Genomic DNA, 16,056 nt, shown 5'->3' on the forward strand with positions numbered 1-16,056 from the left:
CCCCACACACGGCATCCTTAATTGATTTGTGTAATTGCCTGTAACGCAATCCCAGCTGTCCATTATTGGACATCTTTTTGGTGTTACTGATACAATAACGTTTTTATGGTCTGACTTTATCTGCATCTGATCAAAGATTAGCACAGCAGCTGATAAAGTGCTTATTCCCATGAGTCCATATGTACATCAAACTTTTAGGTAAGTTTTTGAAGCACTTTAAAAATCTCAGTAAATATTAGAGCTCATCAATGAGCCAAAAAACAAAAAGAAAGAGTAGGTTTTTCAGTTAATTTCACCAAGAACAATTCTGAGGAAGGGTCAGTGGACCTGAAATATTAAATGGGATTTCTCTCCACAGATGCTGCTAGACCTGCTGACTTTCCAGCAATTATCTGTTTTTGATTGGTTGGGCAGATAATACAAACCTTCCAAACACAGGGTAAACCCTCATGGATAAGAAATAATAGCAGATAATCAAGAGTTCTGATATTTTAGTGCTGCAATGCTCCCAACATAGGAATTAAGGCAAGTAGAACACTAAGAATAACATCAGTTCTATTTAGCTAGAAAGAATTACAAAAATATGAAATATTTTGAGGAATGTCATAATCTTGCGAATATTCTGGAGATAGCCTATATAATACTGGTGCCTCTGCAAAATAATTCAAAATAAAGGATTCATGAAAAGCAATTATACCCACTTTCCTTTAGCTTTCAGAGAATTTTTAAAGATCTTCTTATTCTGGTTGGTTTCCTGATGAGTGTGATTATTTTCATGCCAAGTCTGAACATTGAAACAGTGAAATTAAAATGCATTGTGCAGTATTTGACATAATGATAAGCCAATTAATATTCCATTTCCTGTCAATTAACGTTGCAATCCATTACTGGAACAGTTCTAAACAGTCTCTTTACTTATGCATTTCTCTATTAATACAGTGAATTATGGATCTTCTCCAGGTTAACCTCAAAATGTTCATGGGAAATCAACTGCTAAAAATAAAGAAATTACATTTATAATTATATTTAGTCTTTTTTATTACACTCTATTGGCTGCTGCGAAAATTAGTATACAAACTCAATTCAACTCCAACATTATAAATCTTATACAAGGAACCACTTGGTGGGATGGTGGTTGATATTGCAACAAACCCAACTCACAAAATGCCATAGCCAGCACACAGGGTCTACCTTTTAAAAAAAAATCTGGGATGACATAGATATTAGCATAGCTAGAATGGCAGTAAATACTAAGTCCATAAATCTGGAAAAAAAACCCTATTAAAAATCTATATCAATAACATGGGAAGGTGATTATTTACTGGTAATTTCATTGAGCTAGTAATCAAGCAACACAGGCTAATGTTCTGGAGACATGCATTTGAACCGCATCACTGAAGATGGAGAAATTTGAATTCAATAAAAGTCCGGAATTAAAAGCTGGTCTCATGACAATCATGTGATCACTGTCAATTGTTGTGAAAACCAAATCTGGTTCACTAATATCTTTCGGAAAAGGAAATCTGTTGTCCTTACCTGACCTGACCTGCTAGTTTCACAGCAGACTCTTAACTGTTCTCTGGGTTGTGTTTCTGTTCGCCGAGCTGGGAATTTGTGTTGCAGATGTTTCGTCCCCTATCTAGGTGACATCCTCAGTGCTTGGGAGCCTCCTGTGAAGGGCTTCTGTGACCTTTCCTCCGGCATTTGTAGTGGTTTGAATCTGCCGGTCCACTGCAGTGGACAGCTGGAACTGACAACCGGAAGCGGGAGATTCAAACCACTACAAATGCCAGAGGAAAGATCACAGAAGAGCTTCACAGGAGGCTCCCAAGCACTGAGGATGTCACCTAGACAGGGGACGAAACATCTGCAACACAAATTCCCAGCTCGGCAAACAGAACCACAACAACGAGCACCCGAGCTACAAATCTTCTCACAAACTTTGTTCTCTGGGTAATTAGCAATGGGCAATACATGACAGTTAAGCCAGCAAAGCCCACGTTCCACAGATGAATAAATAAAATCTGCAGGTGTTTCCATTACTCTTTTAAGACCTCTTAAAAATCCTGACTCTTCAACAATGTTTTTAGTTACCCCTCCTAGATGTGCTTCACTTCTTTGATGCCAATTTTTGATTACAACAAAAACAAAATCAATTACAACAGTATTGTGGTTAATTCTCTCACACACCCACAAACCCTCTCACAGGCCTATACTCCATCACACTCTCAGACTCACACTCACAGACACAGACTTTACCAAGCGCAAGCACACAGACACACACACACACAATTGTATTTTCCTTCCTTATAACCTGCTGTTCTTGGATGCTGGCCTTTTGCAATTCATGGATAAGGACTCCCAAATTCTTACATTCTATAGCTTTCTGTAGCCTTTCTCTAGTTAAATAATATTCAGCTTCTCTATTCTTCTTGCCCAACGTGCATAATCTTATTTTCCCACATTATATTCCATCTACCAAGATTTTACCCCCTCATTTCACCTGTCTATATCCCTTTGCAGTCTCTGTTTCATCCTTACCACTTGCCTTCCCACCGAGTTTTGTACCATCTGCTAACCTGATTATAGTACATTCATTTTCCTCATCCAAAGTTATTAATAGATATCATAAGTAATTGTAGCTCCAGCATTGATTCCTGCAACACACCACTAGTTATAGGCTGCTATCTTGAAAATGTCACCCTTATCCCAATTCTCGGTCTTCCATCAGTTAGTCAATTCTTTATCCATGTTACTACACTACCTTCAACATCATAGGCTCTTGTCTTATTAAGTAGCCTAATGTGTGGCAGCTTATCAAACACCTTTGGAAATTACAAATATATTACCTTCACTGTTTTCCCTTTATCCTGTTTGTTTCCTCCTCAAAAGAGGAGAAAGTGAGGTCTGCAGATGCTGGAGATCAGAGCTGAAAATGTGTTGCTGGAAAAGGGCTTATGCCCGAAACGTCGATTCTCCTGTTCCCTGGATGCTGCCTGACCTGCTGCGCTTTTCCAGCAACACATTTTCAGCTCCTCCTCAAAAGAAGTCTGGTAAATTTCTCCTTCACGATCACAAGGTGTGTCATGTGTGTTTCAAAATTCTCTGCTACTACATCCTTTATAATACACTCTAACATTTTCCCAATAACAGACTTAAACAACTGGCATATCATTCCCCAATTTTTGTCTTCTTTCCTTTTTAAGTAAAGGTGTTACATTAACACTTTTCCTCTGACCTTTGCTCATTTCTGGAAAATTACTACCAGTGCATTCACCATCTCTGAAGCTACTTCTTCTGATATCTTCAGATGAATCGCATCAGGTCGAGAGGACGTACTGATCTTTAGAACCATTATTTACTTACAACATTTTCTCCAGCGATAGATATTGTATTTATTTTCGGTCCTCTTTTTGCCCTTAGATTATTTAGTAATTTTGCAATAAATTGTTTTTTACTGTGAAAACTGATGCAAAGTATTTATTCAACTTCCCTACCATTCTTGGTTCCCCATTATTATTTTCCAAGCATCATTCTCGGAGGACTGATGATCACTGTGCCTTCTCTTCCTTTGTATATATTTAAAGAATCTCTTGCTGTCCATCTTGATGCTACTTGCAAGTTGACTCTCAAAGTTTACTTTCTCCATCTTTATTTATTTTTGGTCAATTTGTTTTGGTTTTTAAAACTTTCCTAATTGTCTGTCGAAAGCTAATCTTTGCCACAGTGTGTTTCTTACTTTCAATTTGATGCCATCCTTAATTTTTCTGGCTAACCAAGCAAAGTCACATCCTTACGTTAGCTGGCTTGTGAGAGACTCCAGATCCACAACTATGTGGCTGAGATTTAACCATTCTCCAAAACAGCCTAGCAAACCACACAATTGCATTAAGATGATCAATAAATACAGGCCTTGCCAGCATTCCACAAATGAATTAGAATAGTATTCTTATAAAATCAGGGCAACATATTTTCTTCCATTAAGTATCATAGAATCCTTACAGTGTGGAAACAGGCCATTGATCCCAATAAGTCCACACAGACTCTCAGATGGTGATAGTTCAGAAAGGAGGGTGGAGTGGATACATGGGAAGGAAGATTGAAAGGTAGGACAGATCATGAGGGGGATGCCAAGTTGGAAGGTTGAAACTGGGATAAGGTGGGGGGGTGGGGGTGGGAAAGAGGGGAAATGAGGAAACTGGTGAAATCCACATTGATGCCATGGGGTTGGAGGGTCCCGAGGCAGAAGGTGAGGCGTTATTCCTCAAGGCATCAGGTGGTTAGGGAGTGGCAAAGGAGGCAGCTCAGGACCTGCAAGTTCCTGGCAGAGCGGGAGGGCCATGGGGTGGTGGCGTTGGATGGATGGGAGTCCCAGAGATGTTCTCTGAAGCGTTCTGAGAGTAGACGTTCTGTTTCCCCCAATGTAAAGGAGACTGCATCGGGAACAATGGATACAGTAACTGAAATGTATGGAAGTGCAGATAAAACCTGATGGATGTGGAAGGCTCCTTTAGGGCTTTGGATGGAGGTGAGGGGGAGGTGTGGGCACAGAGTTTGCAATTCCTAAGGTGCCTGGGATGGTGCCAGGTGGGGAGAGTGGATTGGTGGGCATGGAGCTAACGAGGGAGTCATGGAGGGAACAGTCTTTATGGACAGTGGATAGGGGTGGGGAGGGAAATATATATCTGGTGGTGGGATCCAATATCCAGGCGTGGGCTGACAAGTGGAAAGTAACATTCGCACCACTCAAATGCCAGGCTACGACCATCATCCAATAAGAGAAAATCTAACCACCACCCCTTGACATTCAATGGTGTTACCATCACTGAATCCTCCACTATCAACATCCTGGGAGTTACTGATCAGAAACTCAACTGGACACACCATATAAATGCAGTGGCTACAAGGACAGGTCAGAGACTAGGAACACTGCGGCGAGTAACTCACTGCCTGACTCCCCAAAGCCTGTCCACTATCTACAAGGCCCAAGTCAGGAGTGTGATGGAATTTTCCCCACTTGCCTGGATGAGGCAACACTCAGGAAGCTTAACACCATCTGGGACAAAGCAGCCCACTTGATTGGCACTGCATCCACTCTCTCTACCACCAACGCTCAGTAGCAGCAGTATGCACTGCAGACATTCACCAAAGATCCTTAGACAGCACCTTCTAAACTCACAACCATTTCCATCTAGAAGGACAAGGGCAGCAGATATATGAGAACATCACCATCGGTAAGTTCACCTCCAAACCACTCAGCATTCTGACTTGGAAATATATCACCATTTGTTGACTGCTGCTGGGTCAAAATCCTGGAATTCCTTCCCTAAGGTTATTGTGGATCAACCCACAGCACATGGACTGCAGCAGTTCAAGAAGGCAGCTCACCCCCACCTTCTCAAGGGCAACTAGGAACAGGCAATATATGCTGGCCAGCCAGTGACACCCACAGCACACAACATGAATTTTAAAAGAAAGAAACCAGAAGAGATTTCAATAATAAGGTCATCCATCATAGAGAGAGAGGAAGGAATGTGGTGAGGTAACCAACGGGGATGCAGCTGGCAGGAAGGAAAGAAAGGAGGCCTAAACCCTTTATGGAAAAATGCTGCAGCAAGAGACCTAGAGGAGTGAAAGAGGAATGCTGTAACCATAGGAGGAAAAGCACGAAGGTGATAAACCAACATTGTACCACCCTCAATGAAATTAGTGAAATTAAGATTGTGGTATTTTCTATAATACAACAATGGTAACACTTCAAAGAAAAACAAAGGTGGCTTCAAAATGTTTTACCTTAGACAGTGGACCCCCTGCAAATTCACATTTCCATATTTACTGTCACCCTTTTTGAGTGTGGACAGTGCAGGAACCAAATTTAGATTTGGCCAAGTCTCAGTGTAACTGATCACATCAGATTGCTACTCCATTTGGAAATTGTGCACTCTGCCACCCAAACACCGTACCCCCAGTAAAACCCACTGTCATTCTGAAAAGTATCTTCGGAGTCAGAAAGAGGAGAGTTGAAGCTTCACTTTGGGAACATGATCAAGTAATTTAGTTTGACTATTGGAGGCATCAGCTTTCAGGTGAGAAGTTAAACCAAAGCCTGGTGCACACTCTGATTAGCATTATCTATGGAGAGAAACAGTAAATGTTTCAGGTTACAGGTCACTGACGTGAAACTTTAACTGTTTCTCCCCACAGATGTTACTGCGTGTCTTGTTGAGGTTGTCTTTCTTTTTCTATTCTTATTTCAGATTTCCAACATTAGCAGTATTTGGTTTTTGAATGCTTAACATTGTTATAAAAATTCTCACTGCCCAATTCACAGCACAATGTTATGCAGTCAATGCAAATGACACTGAAATATACTAATTCTGATAATATATATAATTATGAAATATTTTGTTATTTTCAAATTTGCGGTATTTTCTATAATTCAACAATGGTAACACTTCAAAAAACATGGTTGGCTACAAAATGTTTTATCTTCAGACAGTGGACCATGCGCAAATTCACATTTCCACATTTACTGTCACCTTTTCCAAGTGTGGACACTGCAGGAATCAGTTTCACTCATCATGTACCTATCCATGCTATCTGACCCCATTACGATTGCCTCTGCCTCTCATTTTCTTCCCCAGTTCTATATCTTTCTTGGTAATTTATTCATTGATCCCTCTTAGCCTAAAAAAGTTTTCTGTGATTTATTGATCTATTCAGGTTTTCACTTCAGACACAGATGTAAAGCAGAGCAGCAATGGAGAAAGTAGGTAGGAGTATTTCACTGGATAAAGTGCTGCAGCACCATAGAGTATTTACTAATTGCACTTGTGATGCTATAGCCAGTCTCTTAGTGGATAAAGTGGAATGGAAAATTGGCCACAGTATTGCCAAGTACAGAACTCAACCACAGCAGCATTTTTTTCTGTGCCACATTACCCAACTCTCATTATTTTGTGGCTGCAAAGTGAGAAATTGTCTTCACAGAATCCACAGCACAAAAATAGAACTTTTTAACGGCTGGTTTATACCAGTATTTATACATCAAATAAATCTCTGATGAATGTTTCCAATATTCCTGCCAATGTAAAAATGAAAAATAAACTATCCCTATATTCTACTATCTCCACAGAGTGCCTTTTAAGCAGAAACTGGCTGTAGCAGGCCCCAGGCCTGTTGCATTGTGGTGTAACCAGCACAAAAAGCTACCTGAAAAAGTTTTACGTTTTATATAAAGAGGAAACATCTGAATGCATAAATTCCAATAGGTTAAAATTGATGTTTAAATTTGAATTCCCACACAAACCTAGCAATTTTTATGGAAAAAACACATAGGTTTCTCTTGTCAACATTGATTAGGTAATTAATTAGCTTACAAGTGATTTGAATTCACCCTCCCATTTCTGGTAAACATGTTCAATTTTTTTTCCTCTGTAGACATATTCAACACTATCTAGTTTTCTGCACGCATTATTGTATGGTACTTAAGACTGAATCCAAAATGTCACCTGGCATTGAAGTGAGAATTTAGTTTATTTAATTATATTGGAAGATTTTGAAATTTTAAGCAGCAAATCCAAGTGCATTAGTTGACTTTCTGTAAATCTAGAAGACTAAATTAACGATTACCTTAAACACCTCTAGAGGCAATGAGAATTTTTCAGCTTCAGACAGAGCCTTTTCAAGGGCATCTTTCCATTCAGTGTCACTTTTAAGATCCTGGATTTCTGCAAAGGAGCACACAAAATAATTTATATCAACAAGCCACCATAGTCTCCAAGGTTTTTAAGCAGTTATAGATTCTTATGTGAATTCACAGTTGTTAATCCATCAATTTTTTTAAGTGCTGTTCCCAGCTGACACACTGTTTAGCTAATATGGATTTTTCCAAACTTAGATTGCAATTTTTAACGTTTAAAATTCAAGATTGATAAATTTCACTGCAATACTAGTTAACTTGTGTTTGGTCTTATCGAGTATGAAGTTTTACTGACAAAATGAACCTCAAGTTATACATATTGCCAACTAAGGAAAGTGCAATTCACGAGTCGGTGACAAGTAAAAGCAGGTCACGATTAAATAGTACAACATAAATATTAATGCCAGTTTAATTTGTTATTTTTTAAGAAATACAGCACATTTGTACACTTTAAGTTTATGTTTGAATATGGAATAATTAGGGGTCAATAAATAGAAATAAATGTCACCATCTATAACAGTTTTAAAGTTTTGTGCTCAAATTGCAAGTTCAAAAAGGTTTATGAAGGCCTACATCGAGAAAAACAAATTGACATTTCCAAATTTCCTGTAATTAATACATAAAATTTCACTTTTGTAACCTACAATCAATTCCAATGCAGACTGAATATTTAATAAATTGGAAGAGGACCCAACATTTAAAGAAAAGCTGTGACAATTAAAATACAAAATAAATATAAACTCAATTTTGTATGACATCTTATATTCACGTCTTTGTACAAATCTATGGACTGGAATTTATTAGTGCCACTGTTCCTTCAATCCTGACATTTTGGTCATGAGGGGGAACACATCTAAAGGAGTGACAAAATGATGTAAAATGCCCAATGTTATTGTACATCTGGTTTTCAGGAGAAAGAGGGGGGAGATGAGACTTCCTGTGGAGAGGGGTGAAAGTCCCACCTCAGCTGGTCATCAGCCAAAGCAGAGGCCTTAAGAGCTCCAGTATTGTTAGCATCAGTGGAAGCGGTGGCAACAGCAAATACTGCAGTGAGGCAAAGACGGGGCATGCTGCGTAATAATTCAGCTCAATGGATAAATCAAAGGTTTCTGAATTTGAAAGTAGAATGGGGGTATGTGAGACAATGGAAACCAGAAGGAAATTCTCCAATGACTTAGAGATCTGCTTTGGAGCGAAAATTCTTCCTGCCACCAGCTCACAGAACAAAACCCACAGGTTGGAATCTTGTCATTGGCCTCTGCTGGTAAAATCTTAGTGCTGATGCTAGGAAGATGATCTTAATTGCTCACTTTGAGGTTTTAATTAACTGAGGGCTGCTGAGGACCATAAATTCCAATCCCACAACTGTCCAATGGTTTCAGGGACCTGGAGCAACTTTATGATGATGTCATGGAGCTGCACCTCACTGAGCATAAAATGGCACAGTGTGGGTGGGATTAGAACATGCTATATGCATGATACACAAGAACAACATTGGAAGATACTCCGAGCACATGGACATGAGTATATAAAAACGATAATTAGTCTTCAATTAATGCAACCACAAAATTAGAGTTTAGTAAATACACTATTAACAGGTATAGCAGTTTGTAGTATTAATGTACAACAAGCATTGTTTCTTTAAAGTTGAAGCCTGAAAATAGTTCCTGATTTTACCTACACTTCACCCAGTCTACCTTGAATTCAAACTCAATGTGGCATCAAAGTGAATGACAAAAAGATGTGTATGCGATGATAAAAAAACAGGAATTGAGACTAGTTGCAAGACAAGTTTTTTCAAGTAAAAATTGTATTATTACTAATATCCATCATTTCAATTATTATGAATGAGCAACTATACATTAAGAAACTACTTCATTAATGAATAAATTTTCCATAGGATCAAGAAGCATTATGCTTCAAGTATTATACTTTTAAAATTAGTTGCAATATCATTATAAACAAAAAAACATGAAAATATTACTCATAGTATCTAATATACAAACGTCTTCAAAAGGAAGCTTAACAATTTCACTTTCAGTTTCTGTTTTCAATTGACACTTTTTCAGTGCGATTCAAAAATGTTTTAGTTGCTTGTCATAATTACTATTTGACCCTACACCTGTTATTCTCTAACTTCCACAACACATCCACAAATGAAAATTAAAAATGCATTCATCCAGTGCTGTTTACCACTACTGAAATTCTCAAAGCAGCGTGCAGCTAAAAAGTATTTTAAAGCATCACCACCATTGTAATGTCAGGAATAGAGGGTCAGTTAGCTGAATTGCTGGCTTGCGATACAGAGTAATACTACAGTTCAATTCTGTACTGGCTAAGGCTATCATGAAGGATTCTCCTTCTTAGTCTCTCTTCTCCCATGGCATCATGACTCGCCATTTCTCTCCAATGAGAAAGCAGTCCTACAGTCTTGTAAGACTCTGGCAATTTTACCTAACTGACGTTGGGAAATGTAGCAACCAATTTGCACACAGTAAGTTCCCACAAATAGCATGGTAATATGACTAGATACATTGTAAAAACAATGTTGAGGCTTTCACTTCACAAGATGCCAAAATAATGACCTTCTATTCCTGACATTACAAATAGTGGTGATGCTTTAAAAATACTTTTTAGCTGCACACTGTTTTGAGAATTTCAGTAGTGGTAAACAGCACTGGATGAATGCATTTTTAATTTTCATTTGTGGATGTGTTGTGGAAGTTGAAATACTGCCACAGGATCTTTTCCATCCACCCAGAGCAGGCAGATTGAGTTTCAGTTCACCATTTCATTTGAAAGACACCCTCAAGTATAGGACTCCCTCAGTACTGGAGTTCATATCATGTAGTTATGTCTACAGTACTGTTAGGAAGGGAGCCTACACTTCAAACTATTCTTAACCTGTTTGGGATAACTCAAAAATGGAGCATCAAGCCACACTGTAAAAGGTGTTATCCTGTCTGCTCTCTTATGCTTTGGAGCCCACAAAATGGGTGTAAATTTGAAATGCAGCATTCAATATTAACCTGAAAGTGGTGATCTGCAAATCTCATGAGCAATTGGTTGAAACAAAATTATGTTCACCTGGATGAATTCAATCACAAATAGTCAACAAATGTGACTAACAGCAAGAGACTGTTGTAACATTATATGCAAAAAGTAATTTAATTAAATTCAACGCAACATTCCAACAAGACATTATCCTCACTTTTTTGGAGTCACTAAGAACTTCCTTTGAAAACTTTACATTGTGTTCCTGCTCAATTCCTATATATTGTATTTTTTAATGTAGTCCTTGGTTAGCATTTGTATATCTATTTGGAGTCCAAAAATGTTATGAGCAGTATAATTATTTTTAAAAATGTAAAATTCATCAGTCACAGCCAATTTACTAAATAAAATCTGGTGAGGTTCGTTTTAGAGGGCCACAGGTAACATTATTTAAAAGGTGCATAATTTAGGCAGACCATTGTGACCTGGGTGTCATTTTCAATTTCCACAGGTTTTTCTTTAACAAAGCTTGGAGTTTACTTGTTGCCGATTTCATTTTTGCCTCACACACAAAACATAAGCACTCAACTTTAAGGTGCCATTTCTGATGCTGTTTTGGATGATGGGAAGGAACAACAGCAACAGTTAGAAAACAGCAAACAAGTACACTCGTCATGATTGGACACATTCATAACATACAAACACATTTCCTGGATATCTGAGGAGCATGTGCTTCTTTTTGGTGACTGAAACACTTATTTATGTTTCCTCATGCAACAAGACCATCTGTTGGCTGGTCAGACTATCATACTGAAGGAGGTGGCTCGAGAAATCGTGGATGCGTTGGTGATTATTTTCCAGAGTTCGATAGATTCGGGATCAGTTCCTGCGGATTGGAGGGTGGCTAATGTTGTACCACTTTTTAAGAAAGGTGGGAGAGAGAAAGCAGGAAATTAGAGACCAGTTAGTCTGACCTCAGTGGTGGGAAAGATGCTGGAGTCTATTATAAAGGATGACATTACGACACATCTGGATAGTAGTAACAGGTTAGGTCAGAGTCAGCATGGATTTATGAAGGGGAAATCATGCTTGACTAATCTTCTGGAATTCTTTAGGATGTAACTCTGAAGATGGACGAGGGAGATCCATGAGATGTAGTGTACCTGGACTTTCAGAAAGCTTTTGATAAAGTCCCACATAGGTGGTTAGTGAGCAAAATTAGGGCGCATGGTATTGGGGGCAAAGTACTAACTTGGATTGAAAGTTGGTTGGCTGACAGGAAACAAAGAGTAGTGATAAATGGCTCCATTTCGGAATGGCAGGCAGTGACCAGTGGGGTACCGCAGGGATCACTGCTGGGGCCGCAGCTTTTTTACAATATATGTTAATGATATAGAAGATGGTATTAGCAATAACATTAGCAAATTTGCTGAAATTACTAAGCTGGGTGGCAGGGTGAAATGTGAGGAGGATGTTAGGAGATTACAGGGTGACCTGGACAGGTTAGGTGAGTGGTCAGATGCATGGCAGGTGCAGTTTAATGTGGATAAATGTATGCTTATCCACTTTGGTGGCAAGAACAGGAAGGCAGATTACTACCTAAATGGAATCAATTTAGGTAAAGGAGCAGTACAAAGAGATCTGGATGTTCTTGTACACCAGTCAATGAAGGTAAGCATGCAAGTACAGCAGGTACTGAAGAAGGCCAATACCATGCTGGCCTTCATAACAAGAGGGATGGAGTATAGAAGCAAAGAGGTTCTTCTGCAGCTGTGCAGGGCCCTGGTGAGACCACACCTGGAGTACTGTGTGCAGTTCTGGTCTCCAAATTTGAGGAAAGACATTCTGGCTATTGAGGGAGTGCAGCGTAGGTTCACGAGGTCAATTCCTGGAATGGCGGGACTACCTTACGCTGATAGACTGGAGCGACTGGGCTTGTATTCCCTTGAGTTTAGAAGACTGAGAGGGGATCTGATTGAGACATATAAGATTATTAAAGGATTGGACACTCTGGAGACAGGAAACATGTTTCTACTGATGGGTGAATCCTGAACCAGAGGACACAGCTTAAAAATACAGGGTAGACCATTTAGGACAGAGATGAGGAGAAACTTCTTCACCCAGAGAGTGGTGGGTGTGTGGAATGCTCTGTTCCAGAGGGCAGCGGAAGCCCAGTCTCTGGATTCATTTAAAAAGAGTTTGAAGAGCTCTCAAGGACAGTGGAATCAAGGGTTATGAAGATAAGGCAGGAACAGGAAACTGATTAAGGATGATCAGCCATGATCATATTGAATGGTGGTGCAGGCTCAAAGGGCAGAATGGCCTACTCCTGAACCTATTGTCTATTGTCATATTTTGCCAGTGGCTGGCCTAGACACTTTTGTTTCCTCAAAAAGTTTTCCAGATGTTTCAAGGGAAAGTGCATCAAACAAGTAACTATTAACCTACCTGCTATAGTCACCTACTGACACTAAAAGCAAGAATGAGACACCTCTGGACCACGGCTCATTTCTTCCTGCCCTCATGAACCATCAAGGCACCAGAAAATAAGTAATCATCAAGATGAGCTATCATAGCAAGTGGGACAACCTGGAGGCTCCATGACGAAGATGAAGAATTTAAGAATTCAATCAAGTTAGTCCGTATGACATATTTACATTCTCTTTCCATTTTTAGGTCTATTATTTAAATGTTACATTACACAAACACAAAGAAACAAAACAGTAGCTTCTAAGTCAACCGATGACTTTATGGTTAGAAAATAGTCAATTCATAAAAACCACTCAGATATTTAAAGCAACTGAGGGATTGTTCAACATACGTGAAAGAATTGCAATTGTTAATGTAAGAAAATAGAGTTGACACTACCATAAAAATATAATGATTTGGAGATGCTGGTGTTGGACTGGGGTGTACAAAGTTAAAAATCACACAACACCAGGTTATAGTACAACAGGTTTAATTGGAAGCACACTAGCTTTCGGAGCGACGCTCCTTCGTCAGATAATCACCTGATGAAGGAGCGTCGCTCCGAAAGCTAGCGTGCTTCCAATTAAACCTGTTGGACTATAACCTGGTGTTGTGTGATTTTTAACTCCATAAAAATATAAGTAAGCTTACTGAAGCTTTGTAGTTAACTCACTCATATTTACATAGTTAGGAATTACAACATAGTACTGTACAGAATCATAGTTCACAAATGCACTCTTTGCAAAACCTCTAATCTCCATGTGACTTCCATTGACATACCTCTTCAACTTACTTTATATACAATTTCTATCAAAATTATTAACATCCTACAATAAACGAAACAAAATATTTCAATCTGAATCAGGGCAACTCTCTGCTGGTTGGAGTCAAACATAGCACACTGGAAGATAGTGGTGCTTGTTGATCTCTGCGGAGGACCTCAGAAGAATATTTTAGGGTCAACCATTTTCAGCTCTATCAATATCCTACCTTCCATCATAAGATCAGAAGTGGGGATGTGCGCTGATGATTGCTTGATGTTGAGGATCGTTCATGACTTCTCAGACAATGAAGCAGTCCATGTCCAAATGCAGCAAGATCTGGTAATATCCATACTAAGGCTGATAAGCAGCCAGTAGCAGTCACATCACAGTGTCAGGTAACGACCATCACCAGCAAAGAAAATCTCTCCATCACCAGTTAACATTCCATGGTATTACTTTCATTCAATCCCCCATTATCAACATTCTGTGGTTACCAATGAGCAAGAACTGAACTGGACTAGCCATGTAAATACAGTGGCCACAGGAGCCAATTAGATACCGGGAATCCTTTGGGTGAGAAACTCAGCTCCCAACTCCTCAAAGCCCATCCATCATCTTTTTTCACTGGAGCGTAGGAGGTTAAGGAGTAACCTTAAAAAGGTTTATAAAGTCATGAAGGACACAGATTAGGGAAAAGAATCTTGCTTTTCACCTTAAGTGGAGGAGTTCAAAACTAGGGGACATAGTTTTCAGGTGAGAGGAGAGAGGTTTAAAAGGGATTTGTGGGGCAATTTTTTTTCCCCACATAGAGCATGCGCAAATTCCACACAGACATTTGCCCAAGGCTGGATTGAACCCAGATCCCTGGCACTGAGGCAGCAGTGCTAACCACTAAGCCACCATGCCACCCTAAAAGTAGTCTAAATTATTATACACAGATACAAAAAACCTGTATCCACTCATTTCAGAATCTTAAGTGCAGTGCTTTTTTTATACACTTTGATTTTATATTACAGATAATAAATAATTAAATATAAATAGCACAAGTTACTAGAATTTGAGAAGCAGTTTCTGCACAGAGGTTTTGCTGCATTATAGGCTAGGGAGTTGGAAACATGCAAGGTTGTTGTTACAGCATCCTCATCAGTCAGAGGTTGCAGGTAGAATGGCAAATTTGTAAAAGCAACTTTTATTATAAGCGTAAACAACAGAATTTATAATGGCAAAAGTTAACATTAAAATTTATATACTGGTAATTTGCAGATACAAAAATGGTGATGATCAGAAATTAAAAGTAGATGTCTGAAGATGCCTCTCAGACAAACATTCAGTTTATACCTGGCAAATTGCAGGTAAAAGGAAGGGATTATTTATACTGGCATGTAACAATTTTTTCAATTGATTCTTAAACTGATGCTTACTATGGAAAATATTAGTTTATAAACAACAAATTAAAAGTGTCAGTAGCTTTTCTCAGATTTCATCTGCTGAGAGCTTCCCGCATTGCTGACACATTGGCTTAAGCTGCTGCCACTCTCGGATCTTGGAGGTACACACAACAACAAAAAAATGAAAAGGGAAGGTTAGTTGGTTTGCCAAGAATGAGAGGTAATTCAAGGTTTAGAAGACATACATATAAACCAGCTTCCTTAAATTGAACAACCTAAATTTCTTCTAGCACCTGATGCTTTCCAACTCAGATTTAAGATATTCAAAACAATAAACTAACCTTATCATTTTAGCACCTACTCGATTTGCTGCTAAAATAATCTGTTATTCCCCAATACTACAATCGCTTAGGTTGAGAAAAATTAACACTCATACAGTATGGAAACAAACTCTTTGGCCTAATTTGTTCATGCTGACCAGGTTTCCAAAACTGAAATGGTCCCATTTGTCTATGATTATCCCATAACCTTCTATACCTTTCCTAGCTATGTACCTGTCCCAATGTCTTTTAAATGTTTTCAAGGAACTATGTATCTGCACCCCGAGGTCTCTGTTTGACGACACTTCCTATGGCCCAACCATTAACTATGTTAAGTCCTGCCCTGGGTTGTCTTATCAAAATGCAACACCTCACACTTATCTAAATCAAACTCTATTTGCCATTCTCAGCCCACTAGC

At 38.9% G+C, this 16,056-nt stretch overlaps 1 protein-coding gene across 5 annotated transcripts in view; it reads right to left on the bottom strand.

Moving 5' to 3' along the window:
- sfmbt2 (Scm like with four mbt domains 2) overlaps positions 1-16,056 on the bottom strand; it is a 221,350-nt gene that overhangs the window by 97,239 nt on the left and 108,055 nt on the right. For all 5 annotated transcript variants that reach the window (XM_043714123.2, XM_043714122.2, XM_087999352.1 and 2 more), the window contains one exon: positions 7,633-7,730. In XM_043714123.2, the coding sequence (XP_043570058.2) occupies positions 7,633-7,730 (98 nt within the window). The remainder of the gene's footprint in view (positions 1-7,632; positions 7,731-16,056) is intronic.

The sequence above is a fragment of the Chiloscyllium plagiosum genome, unplaced genomic scaffold (genome assembly GCF_037043375.1).
Source record: "Chiloscyllium plagiosum isolate Xiang-an unplaced genomic scaffold, Cpla_swu_hap1 HiC_scaffold_23, whole genome shotgun sequence".
NCBI classification, from domain to species: Eukaryota; Metazoa; Chordata; class Chondrichthyes; order Orectolobiformes; family Hemiscylliidae; genus Chiloscyllium; species Chiloscyllium plagiosum.